We start from the raw sequence: 19,963 nt of genomic DNA, 5'->3' as shown, positions 1-19,963 counted from the left end.
GCTGACTCATGGTCAGTAATACTAACCAGTACAACTCAGAGGCCTGTGTGTGTGTGTTTAACCTATCAAAGGCAGGCAACTTTTTTATAAATCCGTGTAAGGCAGTATATTTAAGGAATAATAAAGTATCAAGGAATAAGCCAATACATACATAAATATATAAAATTGAATGAAAATCAAAGGTAAGAGGTGTTATTTACACGATACAGCCGGCTGTGGGAGGAGGGGAGGAGTGGCACGGGAGGACTCAGGGTGGGCAGCTTATAAGGCTCCCTTAGAACAAGTCTAGGGGAATCTACGATAACTTTTGTTTTACACTAAGTTTATAATTTATGTATTTATTCACAAATGCTATGTATACCTATTTACATGACACAAATGCCACATCACCCATTTCACTATACAATTACATTGCAAAAGGGCCCAATGTTACATAACATTGCCCGCCTACTACTGTATTACTGTTAGATAACAGGTAATACTGGTGCTGACCGTGGATGAGCGAGTGAGGGTAGCTGTTTACAGAAGTGGGTAAACAGAGGTCATGATAATATTTGACAGTGATGCCACATTACCAAAATTAAAAAAAATCATGACACAAAATAACTCGACGTCATGTAACGTCGCCTGGCTTCTACTGTACGAACATTAGGTAATGTCACCCACTTTTAATGGGTTAAAAGAAGTCAAAGATGCTCTTTCATGGAAGTACAAGACAATCTTTCAAAACTGAATTACTTATTCATCATAAGAAAAAAAAGGCAGCTAACAAGTGAGAAAAAATTACAATAAATGAAGTACCATAAAGTCTGCAAACTGCCAGAGAGATTGGCAAGAAAAGTAATAACATGCAGAAGCACAAAAATAAAAAGCTGGATTCATACAAAATTCCTCAATATGAACTTTACCTAGGATTTTTCTCCACATCTAATAGTTCAGCTACAATCTCAGGCTTTTCATTGCCTTCTCCTATAAGGAACAGTATGGCCATAACTGCTCGCACCTGATGCCATAAAAAAGCCTGTCCCTCAATTGTAGCAACACACATATCATAACCATCAGTACTATGACTTTTCTGACATGAAAACTTTATCCCTGATTTATGCTGAGGACAGCTGCTGCCAAACGTTTGTCTTACACTTGTTGGTTGATGGATATATGGCTTACAGGAATTTGATCTGTCAAAGTCACATTCAATATTTCTGTCCTTTCCACACTCTTTACTTTGCACTTCTTCAAACTGGTTCTCAACTCTTTTATTCAAAGACTGTTCCCCCTCTCTTTGTACATCACAGCACACAGGAGCAATGTCTACTGAAAGAATTCGACGACAAAAATTGACTACTCCATTTCCAACATCCATCTTGCAGAAATTCCTGTAGTCATGGTACCCCACTAAGTACTGTGCTCCCTCATTCATTAGCTGTCAAGAAGAACAAAGTGGCAAGAGTTAAATAACTTTGTACATAACAGTATGATGTATGAAGAAAATGCAGTTAAAAAATATAAAGATCATTCATTTGATAAAACAAGTATCACTAATATCAATAAAAAATGTAAACTACAGTGAAAACAATGCAACAAGTATGTGTGGTATGCATGTGAAATGTCAACATCCACATGTCCCTGCCTATTCATTTTCCATTATTTCATTTTATTTATCTATGTATTATACTTTGTCACTGTCTGCCGTGTTAGCAAGGTAGCGCAAGGAAACAGACAAACGAATGGCCCAACCCAACCACATACACATGTATATACATACATGTCCACACACTCACATATACATACCTATACATTTCAACATATACATATATACACATGCACAGACATATACATATATACACATGTACATATTTCATACTTACTGCCTTTATTCATTCCTGTCACCACCCCACCACACATGAAATGACACCCCCCCACCCCCTTCAAGCGCGAGGTAGCACTACGAAAAGACAACAAAGGCCACATTCGTTCACACCCAGTCTCTAGCTGTCATGGATAATGCACCAAAACCACAGCTCCCTTTCCACATCCAGGCCCCACAAAACTTTCCATGGTTTACCCAAGACGCTCCACATGCCCTGCTTCAATCCATTGACAGCACGTCGACTCCGGTATACTACATCGTTCCAATTCACTCTATTCCTTGCACACCTTTCACCCTCCTGCATGTTCAGGCCCCGGTCACTCAAGATCTTTTTCCCTCCATCCTTCCACCTCTAATTTCGTTTCCCACTTCTTGTACCCTCCACCTCTGACACAAATATCCTCTTTGTCAATCTTTCCTCACTCATTCTCTCCATGTGACCAAACCATTTCAATACATCCTCTTCTGCTCTCTTAACCACACTCTTTTTATTACCACATATCTCTCTTCCCCTTTCATTACTTACTCGGTCAAACCACCTCACACCACATATTGTCCTCAAACATCTCATTTCCAACACATCCACCCTCCTCCACATAACCCTATCTATAGCCCAAGGCTCACAACCATATAACATTGTTGGAACCACTATTCCTTCACACATACCCATTTTTGCTTTCCAAGATAACGTTCTCGACTTCAACACATTCTTCAATGCTTCCACAACTTTCGCCCCCTCCCCCATCCTGTGACTCACTTCTGCTTCCATGGTTCCACCCGCTGCCAAATCCACTCCTAGATATCTAAAACACTTCACTTCCTCCAGTTTTTCTCCATTCAAACTTACCTCCCAATTGACTTGGTCTCAACCCTACTGTACCTAATAACCTTGCTCTTATTCACATTTACTCTCAGCTTTCTTCTTTCACACACTTTTACCAAACTCAGTCACCAGCTTCTGCAGTTTCTCACATGAATCAGCCACCAGCGCTGTATCATCAGCGAACAACAACAACAACTGACTCACTCCACATCCTGACCTCACAGACCTTTTCATGGTTTACCTGACGTTTCACATGCCCCTGTTCACAAAAAAAGGCAGTTCTATATATCTCCTGTCTGATGACATGTCAAGGTAGTTGCCAGAAACACCAAGACTATCCTCCCATACATGCTGCCAAAAATTAATCAATTTCCTGGGCAGGATATGTTAGTGGCTGCTAGGGTGATAATCATTTTCAGGAAAATATTTCACTAAAGAGTGGGAAGGTCATGCTGGCAATATGGGACATATGAATATGGAAAATGGAAGGGGTAAAAGGTTATACCAGCAGACAATGCCATTCTGCCATTCAGGGTGAGTGAACAGGGGAGGAGGAAGTGGTGGTAGTGAGAGAGGGTGTGAAAGCCAGGGAGGGAGTGAGTGGTGATAATAAGGGAGTGGTAATTAGAAAGGGAAGCAGTAGTGATGGTGGGGGAGGGTATGAAGCCAGGAAGGGAAGAAGTGCTGGTGGTGGTGAGGGAGTTTGATAGTGAAGGAAGGAAGGTATGGTGGTGGCTAGGGAAGGTTTAATGGTTAAGAAGGGAAAGTGTGGAGGCTAGGAAGAGAGGGAGATGTGGTGGTGATGAGGGATGGTATGGTAGCCAAGGAGGGAGGGAGTGGTGGTGGTCATGGAGGGTTTGGCAGCCAGGGTGGGAAGGAATGGTGGTGGTCTTGGAGGTTCTAGAGACCAGAGAGGGAGGGCTGTGGTGGTATGGGAGAGTGTGGTACTCAGGGAGGGAGACAGTGGTGGTGGTGAAGGAGGGCATTTTGGTTTGGGTGGGAGGACATGAGGGTGATGCAGGAGGGGTGCAGTGAGTGTTCAAATTTCTGAGGCATGAGTTTGTTGAGTATTCCTGGGAAATTATATGGGAGGGTATTGATTAAGAGGGTGAAGACAAATGCAGAGTATCAGATTGGAGAAGAGCACGATGGTTTCAGAAGTGGTAGAGGATGTGTGGAACAGGTGTTTGCTTTGAAGAATGTATGAGAGAAATACTTAGAAAAACAAATCGATTTGCATGTAGTTTTTATGGATCTGATAAAAGCATATGATAGGGTTGACAGAGATGTTCTGTGGAAGGATTTAAGAATATATGGTGTGGGAGGTAAGTTGCTAGAAGCAGTGAAAAGTTTTTATCGAAGATGTAAGGCATGTGTACATGTAGGAAGAGAGGAGAGTGATTGGTTCCCAGTCAATGTCGGTCTGTGGCAGGGGTGAGAGATGTCCCCATGGCTGTTTAATTTGTTTAAGAATGGGGTGGTTAGGGAGGTAAATGCAAGAGTTTTGAAGAGAGGGGCAAGTATGCAGTCTGTTGTGGATGACAGGGCCTGAGAAGTGAGTTAGTTGTTTGTCGATGATACAGCTCTAGTGGCTGATTCATGTGTGAAACTGCAGGGGTTGGTGACTGAGTTTGGAAAAGTGTGTGAAAGGAGAAAGACAAAAGTAAATGGGAATAAGAGCAAGGTTATTAGGTTCAGTAGGGCTGAATAAAATAAAATTGAGGGAAGTAGTGTTTTAGATATCTGAAAGTGGACTTAGCAGCGGACAGAACCATGAAAGGAGAAATGAGTCACAGGGTGGGGGAAGGGACAAAGGTTCTGGGAGTGATGAGTAAAGTGTGGAAGGAGAGAACGTTATCTCGGAGAGCACAAATGGGTATGTTTCAAGGAATAGTAGTTCCAACAATATGGTTGTGAGGCATGGGTTATAGACAGGGTTGTACACAGGAGGGTGGATGAGTTGGAGATGAAATATCAGAACAATATGTGGTGCGAGGTGGTTTGATCAAGTAAGTAAAGAGAGGGTAAGAGAAATGTTTGGAAATAAATAGAGTATGGTTGAGAGAGCAGAAGAGGTTGTGTTGATATTGTTTGGACATATAAAGAGAAAGAGTGAGGAAAGATTGACGAAGAGGATATATGTGTCAGAGGTGGAGGGAACCAGAAGCTGGAGACTAAATTGAAGGTGGAAGGATGAAGTGAAAAATATTTTGAGCAATCAGGGCTTGAACATACGGGAGGGTGAGAGGCATGCAAGGAATAGAGTGAACTGGAACAATGTGGTATACTGGGGTCGACGTGCTGTCAAAGGACTGAACCAGGGAATGTGAAGTGTCTAAGGTAAGCTATGGAAAGGTCTGTGGGGCCTGGATGTGGATAAGGAGATGTGGTTTCTGTGCATTACACACAACAGCTAAAGATTGAGTGTGAACGAATAGGGCATTTTTGCCTGTATTGCTGGTGCTACCTTGCTGAGGGATGGGATAGCAGTGCTGTTTTCCTGTGGGGCAGGGTAGTGACAGGAATGGATGAAGGCAAGCAAGTATGAATATGTACATGTGTATGTATGAATATGTACATGTGTATGTATGTAATGTCTGCATATGTGTATGTATATGTACATATATTGGTGTTTATGTATATTTATTCAATATCTATTATACTTTGTCGGTCCCCCACGTTAGTGAAGTAGCGCAAGGAAACAGATGAAAGAATGGCCCAACCCACCCACACACACATGTATATACATACACATCCACACACGCACATTTACATACCTATAAATCTCAACGTATACGTATATATATATATATATACACACACAGACATACAAATATATACACATGTACATAATTCATAGTCTGCCTTTATTCATTCCCATTGCCACCCCACTGCACATGCAATAACAACCCCCTCCCCCTGCATGTGCGCGAAGTAGCGCTAGGAAAAGACAACAAAGGCCATATTCGTCCACGCTCAGTCTCTAGCTGTCATGTATAATGCACCGAAACCACAGCTCCCTTTCCACATCCAGGCCCCACACAACTTTCCATGGTTTACCCAAGACGCTTCACATGCCCTGCTTCAATCCATTGACAGCACGTCAACCCCGGTATACCACATTGATCCAATTCACACTATTCCTTGCACGCCTTTCACCCTCCTGCATGTTAGGGCCCCGATCACTCAAAATCTTTTTCACTCCATCTTTCCACCTCCAATTTGGTCTCCCACTTCTCCTCGTTCCCTCCACCTCTGACACATATATCCTCTTTGTCAATCTTTCCTCACACATTCTCTCCAGGTGACCAAACCATTTCAAAACACCCTCTTCTGCTCTCTCAACCACACTCTTTTTATTACCACGCATCTCTCTTACCCTTTCATTACTTACTCGATCAAACAACCTCACACCACATATTGTCCACAAACATCTCATTTCTAGCACATCCACCCTCCTCCGCACAACTCTATCTATAGCCCACACCTCGCAACCATATAACATTGTTGGAACCACTATTCTTTCAAACATACCCATTTTTGCTTTCCGAGATAATGTTCTCGACTTCCACACATTCTTCAACGCTCCCAGAACTTTCGCCCCCTCCCCCACCCTATGAATCACTTCCACTTCCATGGTTCCATCCACTGCCAAATCCACTCCAAGATATCTAAAACACTTCACTTCCTCCAGTTTTTCTCCATTCAAACTTACCTCCCAATTGACTTGTCCCTCAACCCTACTCTACCTAATAACCTTGTTCTTATTCACATTTACTCTCAGCTTTCTTCTTTCACACACTTTACCAAACTCAGTTACCAGCTTCTGCAGTTTCTCACCCGAATCATCCACCAGCGTTGTATCATCAGCGAACAACAACTGACTGACTTCCAAGCACTCTCATCCACAACAGACTGCATACTTGCCCCTCTTTCCAAAACTCTTGCATTCACCTCCCTAACAACCCCATCCATAAACAAATTAAACAACCATGGAGACATCACGCACCCCTGCCGCAAACCAACTGGAGGACAAATGTATATGTGTATATGAGTGGATAGGCCATTCTGTTTCATGGCAATACCTCACCAGCCCCTAGGAAAGGATGCACAGCTGGGTTGAATGCGGGCCTGTTGCTATAACCAAAATTCAATCCTATATCGACATTACCCCCAAGTGTCCAGTGGATGCATCAAAGCAGCATCACTAACCACTATGTATGGAACTTCTTTAAACTTGGTATTCCCAAACACCAATTTTTTTTCTGCACACATATCCAGTTATTCTTGGCAACTCTTGCCCTTTAATTATACCTTTAAATGCCACATCACCTATTCAAATCTCCCTCTACTAATACCTAAATCACACAATAATAAAATCATACTATATCAAAATAACACAAATATTAGAAAAAGAAAGAAGAAATTAATTAATCTAATAAGAAAAAATAAGTAAAAGAAAAATAGGTTTGTTCCTGAAGTCATTCTATATCTTACCTTAATGTTCATGCGTCCTCTAGGAAAGAAATATTTGTATGTGCGGAAGGAGCAGTCAAATCTTGCAGAATACCCAGATGAAACAGGACACCATGCAAGCATTCTTATTTCAAGTGGAAGAACTGAAAAAGAATAATTTTCAATAGTCCAATCTACTAAGAAAATAGTCAAGTGATCAATGTTGAGACATAATGCAACAGAGGACACAAAAGCTCTAAGCCATGACACAAAGGAAATCAATTCCACAAATTTGTCTAACTTCAGTAGCAACACAAACAATGCAATTACGTATCTACTATTATTATTTTGATTCCCATTTACATGGGGTGAATGGCAAATCTTACCTTACCTTCCTGCCCTAAGATCCTCTTCTATGGATCATGTATATATGAGGATGCACATTAAGTGGAAAACTATTTTGTAGAACTGGGCTCCCTATCCCTACAGGCAGGTACATAGCAGGGATGCCCATATCCCTGGGGATGACTTGCAATCCTGCTACCGTATCATTCATTTGACAGTACTAAAATTCAGACAACGTATCATCAAATGAGCTCTAAGTCACAAGTACTTCACCTGCCTCCTATCTATCTATCTACCTCTGACAGCTGATTCCTCCTGCAACTTCCATCAAGGGGTGTCCACAGAAAAAGTCTCCATCTATCTCTGTCCTTACACGCCTCCCGTGCATACAACATTCCATGCATTCTTCCACCATTTCTTTCCCTCCAGTATTCCTCCACCTTATTGGCCCATGTCACAGGTGGTCTTCCTCTCACATCAACCCCTTTGGAATCTTCATACCACACAATGATATCCCAGGTTCACTCCAGAGCTTTTTGAGGACTTCAGTGACCATAACTGAACAGAATCCCCCATAGCATGATGTGTGGGGAAGCATATGCATCATGCAATCAACAATACACAAAACCCCCACAACTGTAAAGCATAATCCTAAACTGTGTTTGCACCAAATTCACAATTTTTAATGCATGTAATGTAGTACAGTATTTTCAGGTCACTTTATGTGTATATGTAACTGGAAGAGAATGAGTTAAGCAAGAACTTTTCCTCTGAGGTCACCCACTAATAATTAAATTTTGAAACTAATACTAATAATGCATGTATGATACAGAGACTCTTCAATTTATGCTCATTCTATTCACATTTTATTGGATTTAATGCTATTGACAAGGTATAAGGACATTTCTATTCATGCTTTACAGCTTTTGTACTCATGCTTTTTCAAGCCAGAATACTTGTCAAAAACCAAGGAAAATTCAACAAGCAAAGACATTTCACCAGCTTTGCATTAAACTGGCTAGAAATAAGAAGATGGGGTAAGGTTTTGTCTCATTGCCTGATAAGCTGTTCCACTCTCTAACCACATCTCTCAGGCCTGAACAGGGACAATGCATCATCATTTTTGTACAGTACATATTTACCTAATTCATATAAGTAAATATCTATCCATATTTTACACTGATCAATTACTACATCATTAGTATTCATATAATTAAACATTTACCTATTTTCTTTATTGATATATTTAGCTAATTGCTATTTAACTTAGGATGACCTAAAATTACCAACCAGAATTGCATCATCAATCAATAGCATTGCACTTATGGGAATATATTTTTTACGTTTCTAATTTACATTCAGATTTTCAGGGACAACTCAAGTGAATAATGAAGACTCATACACAGTGTTGAAGTGATAAGAAGAGAGCAACATAAGAACTATAAGAAGGCTTGCCATGAAAACACATTCCAAAGTACATAGAAATATGCAAGAAACTGCAATGTTTGGTCAAGAATCTGGATGAGGTACCTTAAAATCAAGTCAAAAAGTTCAATACCGAATCTATATACAAAGCTGTCTTATAACTTCAAAAACATGCTTCTGCACAAACCTTTGTTTAGCAGTTGCACATAGTTAATCTCAGGTCTATCATCTTCTCCAGACGACATGACAGTATTTCTTGGACTAATAACTCCCACACCTGATTTCATTTTACTTCGAAGGGTGATCGAAATGACCTGGTCAAATGCACTAACTCCTTTGTCAGTTCGACCACACCTGAAACCCAAGGAAATTCTAAGTCATCTACACAAACACTGCTGTCATAGTTTTAGTAAGGATAATGTGTTTATCCTTAAGAACATGGCTTTACATAACTATATATCATTATCATTATCAATATTACTAAAATGATAATAACAAATCCTCCCCTCCTGTTTTTAATTTTTCAAGGGAGGGAATGGGGTGTGTGTGTGTGTGTGTGTGTGTGTGTGTGTGTGGTGGTGGTGGTGGTGGTGGTGGTGGTGGTGGTGGTGGTGGTGGTGTGTGTGTGTGTGTGTGTTTGGCTATTGAGGATATTTCTTCTAAGGCTCTGGCCTCTGTTCTTAACGCTACCTCGCTGATGCAGGAAAATGGTGAATATGTTATTCATTTTATTATACTTTGTTGCTGTTTCCCGCGTTAGCAAGGTAGCGCAAGGAAACAGACAAAAGAATGGCCCAACCCACCCACATACACATGTATATACATACACGTCCAGACACGCAAATATACATACCTATACATCTCAACGTATACAAATATATACACACAAAGACATATACATATATACACATGTGCATAATTCATAGTCTCCCCTTATTTATTCCCGTTGCCACCCCGCCACACATGAAATTACAGCACCTTCCTCCGGCATGTGCGCGAGGTAGCGCTAGGAGAAGACAACAAAGGCCACATTCGTCCACACTCAGTCTCTAGCTGTCATGTATAATGCACCGAAACCACAGCTCCCTTTCCACATCCAGGCCCCACAAAACTTTCCATGGTTTACCCAAGATGCTTCACATGCCCTGCTTCAGTCCATTGACAGCGCTTCGACCACACATCTCTCTTACCCTTTCATTACTTACTCGATCAAACCAAGTCACACCACATATTGTCCTCAAACATCTCATTTCCAGCACATCCACCTTCCTCCACACAACTCTATCTATAGCCCATGCCTCGCAACCATATAACATTGTTGGAACCACTATTCTTTCAAACATACCCATTTTTGCTTTCCAAGATAACGTTCTTGACTTCCACACATTTTTCAATGCTCCTAAAACTTTTGCTCCCTCCCCCACCCTATGATTCACTTCCGCGTCCATGGTTCCATCCGCTGCCAAATCCACTCCCAGATATCTAAAACACTTCACTTCCACCAGTTTTTCTCTATTCAAACTTACCTCCCAATTGACCTGTACCTCAACCCTACTCTACCTAATAACCTTGCTCTTATTCACATTTACTCTCAGCTTTCTTCTTTCACACACTTCACCAAACTCAGTCACCAGCTTCTGCAGTTTCTCACCCAAATCATCCACCAGCGCTGTATCATCAGCGAACAACTCATGACTCACTTCCCAAGCTCTCTCATCCACAACAGACTGCATACTTGCCCCTATTTCCAAAACTCTTGCATTCACCTCCCTAACAACCCCATCCATAAACAAATTAAACAACCATGGAGACATCTCACACCCCTGCCGCAAACCAACATTTACTGAGACCCAATCACTTTCCTCTCTTCCTACACGTACATGTGCCTTACATCCTTGATAAAACTTTTCACTGCTTCTAACAACTTGCCTCCCACACCATATATTCTTAATACCTTCCACAGAGCATCTCTATCAACTCTATCATATGCTTTCTTCAGATCCATAAATGCTACATACAAATCCATTTGCTTTTCTAAGTATTTCTCACATACATTCTTCAAAGCAAACACCTGATCCACACATCCTCTACCACTTCTTAAACCACATTGCTCTTCCCCAATCTGATGCTCTGTATATGCCTTCACCCTCTCAATCAATACCCTCCCATGTAATTTCCCAGGAATACTCAACAAACATAACTGTAATCTGAGCACTTACTTTTATCCTCTTTGCTTTTGTACTATGGCACTATGCAAGCATTCTGCCATTCCTCAAGCACCTCACCATGAGTCATACATACATTGAATAACCTTACCAACCAGTCAACAATACAGTCACCCCCATTTTTAATAAATTCCATAGCAATACCATCCAAACCCACTGCCTTGCCGGTATAAGTTTGTTGAGTATTCCTAGGAAATTATATGGGAGGGTATTGACTGAGAGGGTAAAGGCATGTACAGAGCATCAGACTGGGGAAGAACAGTGTGGTTTCAAAAGTGGTAGAGGATGTGTGGATCAGGTGTTTGCTTTGAAGAATGTATGTGAGAAAAACTTAGAAAAACAAATGGATTTGTGTGTAGCATTTATGGATCTGAAGAAGGAATATGATAGAGTTGATAGAGATGCTTTGTGGAAGTTATTAAGAATATATGGTGTGTAAGGTAAGTTGCTAGAAGCAGTGAAAAGCTTTCATCAAGGATGTAAGGCATGTGTACGAGTAAGTAGAGGAAAGAGATTGGTTCCCAGTGAATGTCGGTTTGCGGCAGGGGTGTGTAATGTCTCCATGGTTGTTCAATTTGTTTATGGATGGGGTGATTAGGGAAGTGAATGCAGGAGTATTGGAGAGAGGGGCAAGTATGCAGTCTGTTGTGGATGAAAGGGTTTGGGTAAAGAATCAGTTGTTGTTCGCTGATGATACAGTGCGGTTGGCTGATTCGGGTGAGAAACTGCAGAGGTTGGTGACTGAGTTTGGTAAAGTGTGTGAAAAGAGAAAGTTAAGAGTAAATGTGAATAAGAGCAAGGTTATTAAGTTCAGGAGGGTCGAGGGACAAGTTAATTGGGAGATAAGTCTGAATGGAGAAAAACTGGAGGAAGTGAAGTGTTTTAGATATCTCAGAATGGATTTAGCAGTGGATGGAACCATGGAAGTGAAAGTGAGTCACACGGTTGGGGAGGGGGCAAAGGTTCTGGGAGCATTGAAGAATGTGTGGAAGGTGAGAACATTATCTCGGGAGAGCAAAAATGGGTATGTTTGAAGGAATAGTGGTTCCAACAATATTATATGGTTGAAAGGCATGGGCTATAGATAGGGTTGTGCAGAGGAGGGTGGATGTGTTGGAAATGAAATATCTGATGACAATATGTGGTGTGAGATGGTCTGATGGGGTAAGCAATGAAAGGGTAAGAGAGATGTGTGGTAATAAAAAGAGTGTGGTTGAGAAAGCAGAAGAGGGTGTGTTGAAATGGTTTGGTCACATGGAGAGAATGAGTGAGGAAAGATTGACAAAGAGGATATATGTGTCAGAGGGAACGAGGAGAAGTGGGAGTGAAAAAGATTTTGAGCAATCGGGGCCTGAACATACAGGAGGGTGAATGGTGTGCAAGGAATAGAGTGTGAATGGCATGCAAGGAATAGAGTGAATTGGAATGATGTGGTATACTGTCAAAGGATTGAACCAGGGCATGTGAAGCATCTTGGGTAAACCATGGATAGGTCTGAGGGGCCTGGATGTGGAAAGGGAACTGTGGTTTCTGTGCATTACACATGACAGCTAGATACTGAGTGTGAACGAATGTGGCCTTTTTTGTCTGTTTTACAGGCACTGCCTCGCTGAAGCAGGAGGTAGCGATGCTATTTCCCATATGGTGGGGTAGCGACAGGAACCATTCACTCTCCTCTCCCTACTTGTACACAAGCCTTACACATCAGATAAAAGTTTCTCATTGCTTCTTGCAGCTTTGCTCGTACACTGCACATTCTTGAAACCTTCTGCAAGCCATCTCTATCAACCTTATCATGTGCTCCCTCCAGATCCATAAATACCACATGCAAATCCATCTGTTTCTCCATGCATTTCTCTCATGTAATATTTAAAGCAAACACCAGATCAACATAATTGCTCCTCCCCAATCTGATGTTCTGTACATGCCTTCACCCTCATAATCACAACACCCTCTCCCATAAAACTTGCCAGGTACACTCAACAAACTTATACATCTGTAGTTAAAACAGTTTCCTAAATTTATGCCCCTTGCCCGTATAGTATGGCACTCTACATGCATTCATACATACTCTGAAAATCCCTACCAACCAATCAACAACATAGTCTCCCTCTTTCTTAATAAATTCAACTATAGTACCTTCCATTCCAGCCTTCTTGCTATATTTTGTTTTACATAAAACTTTCACCAACTCTTCTCTCTCCACCAAACCACTCTCCATGATTGTTGCACTTCAAAATATTTAATCCAGCTCCTCCTCACTTCATCACTTCCAGTTACCACTTCCTCTTTAGCCCCCTTCACCAATGTTTCCTTTTGTTGTTTCATTTTTCACTCATTATCAACCTCCTTCCAAAACATCTTATTCTCCCTAATGTTTACTAAGTATTTGCTCACCCCAGCTCTGATCTGCTCTCATTTTCAACCACTGCACTTTCCTCTTGACCTACTACCGCTTTCTCTTATACATACCCCTATAATTTGCACTCCTTTCCTGTAAGTACTGCCCTACCACCTCCATTTTCTGTTTCACTAGCAATTCTATATCTTCATCCCACCACTCACTACCCTTCCTAATTTACCAACCTCCCACTCTTTTGCATGCCACATGTATCTCTTGCACATGCCAGTACTGCTTCCCTTAATACCTTCTATTCCTCAACCATTCCCCTTGTTTCATTTACTCTCAACTTCTGCCATTCTACATTCAATCTCTCCAGGTATTTCTTCACACAAGTCTTTTCCAAGCTCACTTACTATCAACATTCTCTTCTCACTGATAGTGCTTCCTCTTAAAACCTCAACAAATCTCCATCCTATCCTCTACAAGATAGTGGTCAGACATCCCACTAGATGCCCACTCTCAGCACATTTACATCCAAAAGTCTCTCTTTTACATGCCCATCAATTAACCTGTGATCCATTAAAGCCCCCTGCCCATCTTCCCTACTCACATAACATATACTTGCGTATGTCCCTATTTCTAAATCAGGTATTCCCAAACATCACTCCTCTTTCAGCACATAACTCCATATGCTGTTTGCCATTTCCTTTCATTCTCCTGAATACCACATTCCCCTAATTATACCCTCACCTGCCATATTACTCACTTTCACATTTAAATCATCCATAAATAATGACCAGTCTGGTACATCAAAGCTGCTGACACGCTCACTCAACTACTCCAAAAAACTTACCTCTCATGACCTTTCTTCTCATGGCCAGGTGCATAAGCACTAATAATCACCCATTTCTTACCATCACTTTCATTTTAACTCACATCAGTCTAGAATTCACTTCCTTCCGCTTTTTCACATACTCCCACAACTCCTGCTTAACCATAAAGCTACTGCTTTCTTAGCTCTTCATCTCTCACCAGCCCTTGACTTTACCCCTTAAACATTTCCAAGCCATTCCTGCCCTTTGTGCTTGAGCTTTGTTCCACTTAGAGCAAGAACATCTAGGTTTTTCCCTCAAACATACTATCTATCTCCCCTCTCTTCTTGTCTTAGTTATATCCACACACAGTTAGACATCCCAATCTGAGTTGAGCCCTTGGAGGTGAACACTTCCTGCATGGCTCCTTCAGTTCCATCTTTTAAAAACTGAATTATGAGAAGAGGAGTGTTTCAATTCTCCCAATCCTTACAACACACAGGGAAAATACAGATAAAATTCTTTCCCCCCTACCCCAAAACAAAGTAAATCATAAATATAAAACTTAAAAAATTATATATACATTAAACTACAGGATGCAAAAAGCCACCTAATAGCAGCAGGCCTTGAGAGCATGTGATTCTACACGGTGGACCTGAAACTGGCAAAGCAGAAAACATCTAATTGAAGCAACATCAACGAGTGGGAAAAGTTAAAGTTCCCAGCTAGATGACAGAGAATTAGAATATCCTAATCCCAATATCAAGAAGGAAATATCTCAAACCCTCATGGATAACTGCATGTGTGAGAAGTCAAAGCATTTCTTATTTTACCTATGGTAGTTTGATGTTTCTCGTGACTCTATCAAACGTGTCTTGAGAAAAGCTGAAAATAACTGGGCCTCAATTGTCTGTTGAGTGTCTTCCTGTACAGCAAAGCCTTGGTAGTCCCATCCGAGATAGGCAAACTTTAAAAGCACATGTCTCTTGGAATGTCTGGAAAAGGAAAGTTTTACACAATAACTACAAAACTTTCAACTGTGGAGTAGTATCAGCCCCAGCAGCTTCTTTATAGCTACTATTCTAACATCTACTCTCTCTTATCCCTCTTTCCCAACTCCATTTCTCTCATTTTCTTTCCTTCCACATACCGAACACCCCTTGAACTTGTAACCCGTGCTCCCATGAATACCTCCCATTCTTAGCCAAATCCTTTAATTTTGTTTACACTCCCGATATCTCCAGCTAAGCCTTTTTTCCAAGCTTTCACTTTAACCAATCTCTTTTCATCCATAGTTTTTCTTTTTCTTAAGTCACTTCAAACATTCACTCTCATCCACACCATTCCACCAGCTGCCTATCTCACCACATTCATAATCAAGAGTCTCTCTTTTGCATACCTATTAATCAGTTCATAGTCCAATAATCCCTGCCCACTGTCTACCCCAACTCGCCTTCATATACTTGAGTATGTCCCTCTTTTTTTCAACCAGGTATTCCCAATCACCAATCCTTATCCAGCACAACTCAACAAGCTGTAACCCATTTTCACTCACATCAATGGGTACCCCATGCCCCCTAATCATATCCTTTACAACCACATAACTCACTTTCACATTCAAATCACCCATCACTAATACTTATTTCCTTCCATGAAAATCACTGATACACTCAATCAAGCTCCACCCAAAACAAACCTCTTTTTCTAATTTTTCTCATATCTAGCTGCATAAGCAATAATAATAAACCAACCCTCATTATCCACTTTCAGTTTTACACAAATCAGTCTGGGGCTCACCTCCTTACACTCCTTCACACGGTCCAACAACTCCCTGTTCAGGATAAGTGCTACTCCTATAGCTCTCACCCTCAAACTAACACAAGAATTTACCCCCACGACATTCCCTAACCTTCTCCCGCCTTACCCACGAGCTTAGTTTACTCAAGAGATCAAACATCTGGGTTCTGGGTTCCTCTTCTTAAGCTTACCATCTATTTCTCCCTTCTCTCCCTGGTTACATCTATACACATTCAGACACCCAAACCTGAGCCTTTGAGAAGGATGAGCAATCCCTTCTTGGCTCTTCCTGATTCAAGTTTTAGAAAATGAAATACAAAGAGGAAAGTTTTACTAGTCCCATGTTCCCACCCCTTTTAGATGACTTCTACAATACGCAGGGAATAAATGGGAATTCTTTCTCCCCATTTCCATGGACGAAAAGCATGTAAACCCATGAAATACATCTATAATATGTTAGAAAAATAAGCAAACAAAGCAAGGTACTTAACTGTAAATAATGAAAACAAAAAACTGAGGAACACCTCAGTTCAAAAATATATTTTTGTCATAAATTAACTGGGAGTACCAAGTATAGACAAATCAGGCAAACTTACCTTACTTTGTGCTACGCAGACATTCAAATTTTGTCCACAAACTAGTAGGGTACTGGATTGGTGATTGATACTGGCTTGACATCATATCATCACCTCGGAGGCTAACTACCAACACATTACATCATCACCTTGGAGGCTAACTACCAACATACTTAGGTACATAACTCATGCATGTATCTGTTTCCATTTTATCTTAATCACACACTTTACACATTTGGAGATTCTTTGTTTCATGAAACCAACTGAATAGTAGCTAATGATTACATAAAATGTTTCACTGTGCACCAAAGGGTCTTTAGTAATGACTTATTTACATAATTTTCTTATACATCACTTATTACTTTACATTTGAATAATTGTCTGATATGTATGTAGATAGAGCTTAATATACTGTGTTTTTTCTTCACTGCACAATGACATGCATTATCTACATATATACCTGCCCTCACTTGTTCAAAAATATTCACTCATTCCTCATATATCACAATCACAAATACTTTCCAAATATGAACAAAATCATGCTCAACATTAACAGAATCAAAAATCATCATCAGTGCTCCAGAAATTCTCACTAATTTGCTAGGTCAAACAATGGAAAGTAGCATGCATACATGCATGGAGGGACAGGGCCAAACCTTCCTATTTCATGTTTTCTGGGTTGCTGAAAGTAGGATGTTTTCCTGACGTCAATTACTGATGTTGAGTGTGATATAAAGTATGTCTGCATAACAAAAAAGCATGCCTTCACATCCAGCAGCCCAATCTAAGCATAAATGCTGGCATGTTAACAAAGCTGACTGGAATAACTTACGTAACTTCTTTTCTACTTTCCTTACGTAAATTATTTTCTCTTATGTGGAGATGCGTCTGTCTCCATCAAATGCATAACAAAGGTTATTCTTACAGAAATGGAAGCATTTATCCCCTCTTACTCCAAGACAACCTTTTCATCCAGTCCATGGTTCACCCATCACCCATTCCTGTTATGATGCCATTCAGGCAAGGGACCAAGCATATCAGGCTTGGAAAAGCTCTCCTTCCTCTTGTTCCCATTCAATTTTTTCACTGCCCATAATCACTGCAAGCACATTATCTATGAGGCACAGCATTCCTTTATCAAAAGGAAGAGGAATAACCTCTCCTTGTCATCCATTGATAGGCCTTTCTGGTCTTTCATTCATACCTTTTCTTCACTTTTCTGTTCTGACAGTACTATAGCTGTCTCTCCTATAGACAAAGCAACTCTCTTTGGTTTCCATTTCTCCTCTAACTCCACCCTGGATGACTCTAATAATCCTTCAACCCCTGATGCTTCTCTAACTAATCCTTTGCCCCTACCCGTAATCTCTTTTCAGACTGTCTGAAAAGTACTTCTCTCTCTGGACACAAGCAAGGCTTATTGTCCTGACAGCATCCATCCCCATGTACTGAAAGAGTGCACCTTTGAACTTGCACTGTGTCTCCTCACCTGCTTCACTTCTGTTTAAAAACCAGAACTTTTCCTTTCACTTGATACATCCCATCCCTAAAAAGGGTGACCGTTCTGACCCCTCTAAGTACTGTCCAACTGCTTTGACATCTACCATTTCAGAAGTCTCTGAATCCCTTCTTCCCTATCATATTCTTAGACATCTCGAAAAGTCTTCTTTCTGATCACCAGTATGGCTTCTGTAAGGCAGGACCCACTACTGAAAATATCTTACTAATGTATGGTCATCATCCCTGAAAGATTTTAAGGAGTCATACGTAGTTGCCCTTGACAAATCTAAAGCTACTGACAGGGTGTGGCACCAGGGTCTCATCTCTAAGCTTCCCTCTTCTGGCCTCCCTCCCTCACTCTGTTCCTTCATACCTAGCTTTCTCTCCAGCTGATCTGTATCTGTAGTTGTTAATGGATAAGTCTTCCCCCTTCTCTCCATCAACAGCAGTGTCCCTCAAGGTCCTGTCCTGTCCCCTATACTTTTTCTCCTTTTTATCAACGATTTCCTATCCTCCACAAATAATCAAATACACTCATATGCTGACAACTCAACATTGGATTCATCCACATCCTCCAATTCTGTTCCTCCTTCTCTCAATCAACCTGCATCTCATCATGACACAGCTTCCTCAGAAACCTCAGACTTGGACAAGATATCTTAGTGGGGTGGATGAAATCATGCAAAGTTTAATGCCTCCAAGACCTAGTTTCTACCCACCTCTCTATCAAAAACTCCTCACAACTTTTGTCTCTCCTTTCAGGGTTCTGAAATTCCACCTCTAAACTCAATAAACATACTTGGTATTACTTTAACATCCACTCCTTCTTAGAAACCCAATATTAAGGAAATAACTAAGCCTACCTCTAAGAAACTGGGTGTCCAGTTTAGATGTCAAAACTTCTCTTTTTTTGAGCAGTTGCTCTGCTTATACAAAGGTTTGATTCATCCCTGTACATAGTACTGCTCTCACATCTGGGGTGGTTCTAGCTGTGCATCCTCACCTGACAGAGTTGTCAAAAGCAGTCCGACTTACAAACTGTCCCAGGTTAACTTACAAATCTGACCCTATCGCCCTACACTGCAATATTGGTTCACTTTCCTTCTTCTATAGGTATCACTTTGGTTTTTGTTCCCAAGAGCTGGCTGCTTGTGTGCCCCAATCACAAGCTAGACCAAACAATACTAGGCAAAATGCTGTGTCACATGATTTCTGTGAGGATATCAGCAACTCAAGGGTGGGCCGTTTTGATAACTGCTATGGAACTCTCTACTTTCTCATGTCTTTCCCAAAAACTATGAACTGGCACATTCTAAAAGATGGGTTTTTCACTTCCTCCAATATTCATAAATACTTTCCCTGTCTTTCCTTTTTCCCTACCATAATTCTCTCTATATTTCAGTCAAGGCCCAGCCTTGATGTAGACTTTTGTCATGACTGAAGCCTTAAATAAAAAAAAAAGGGGGGGGCCAAAAGAATGGTGGTAGCTGCTATGCTAAGTGCATGTAAATACAGCTGCATGTGTAATCTAGTTGAAATACAAGTATACATGGCTTGAAATTGGAGGAGGAAGGATGGAGTGAAAAAGATTTTAAGCGATCGGGGCCTGAACATACAGAAGGGTGAAAGGCGCACGAGGAATAGAGTGAATTGGAAGGATGTGGTATACTGGGGTCGATGTGCTGTCAATGGATTGAACCAGGGCATGTGAAGCATCTGGGGGTAAACAATGGAAAGTTTTGTGGAGCCTGGATGTGGAAAGGGAGCTGTGGTTTTGGTGCATTACACATGC

The 19,963-nt window shown here is 41.0% G+C and overlaps 1 protein-coding gene across 4 annotated transcripts in view; it reads right to left on the bottom strand.

Annotated features, from left to right (window-relative positions):
* The window catches only part of LOC139749529 (tRNA pseudouridine(38/39) synthase-like), a 94,189-nt gene that overhangs the window by 52,941 nt on the left and 21,285 nt on the right, over window positions 1-19,963 (bottom strand). For all 4 annotated transcript variants that reach the window (XM_071663494.1, XM_071663493.1, XM_071663492.1 and 1 more), the window contains exons 4-7: window positions 15,133-15,294; window positions 9,106-9,272; window positions 7,191-7,312; window positions 909-1,423 (exon numbers count right to left, since the gene is read on the bottom strand). In XM_071663494.1, coding sequence (XP_071519595.1) covers window positions 909-1,423; window positions 7,191-7,312; window positions 9,106-9,272; window positions 15,133-15,294 — 966 coding nt within the window. The remainder of the gene's footprint in view (window positions 1-908; window positions 1,424-7,190; window positions 7,313-9,105; window positions 9,273-15,132; window positions 15,295-19,963) is intronic.

Source organism: Panulirus ornatus, chromosome 7, assembly GCF_036320965.1.
Source record: "Panulirus ornatus isolate Po-2019 chromosome 7, ASM3632096v1, whole genome shotgun sequence".
NCBI classification, from domain to species: Eukaryota; Metazoa; Arthropoda; class Malacostraca; order Decapoda; family Palinuridae; genus Panulirus; species Panulirus ornatus.
This window is presented reverse-complemented; position numbering and strand designations above follow the sequence as displayed.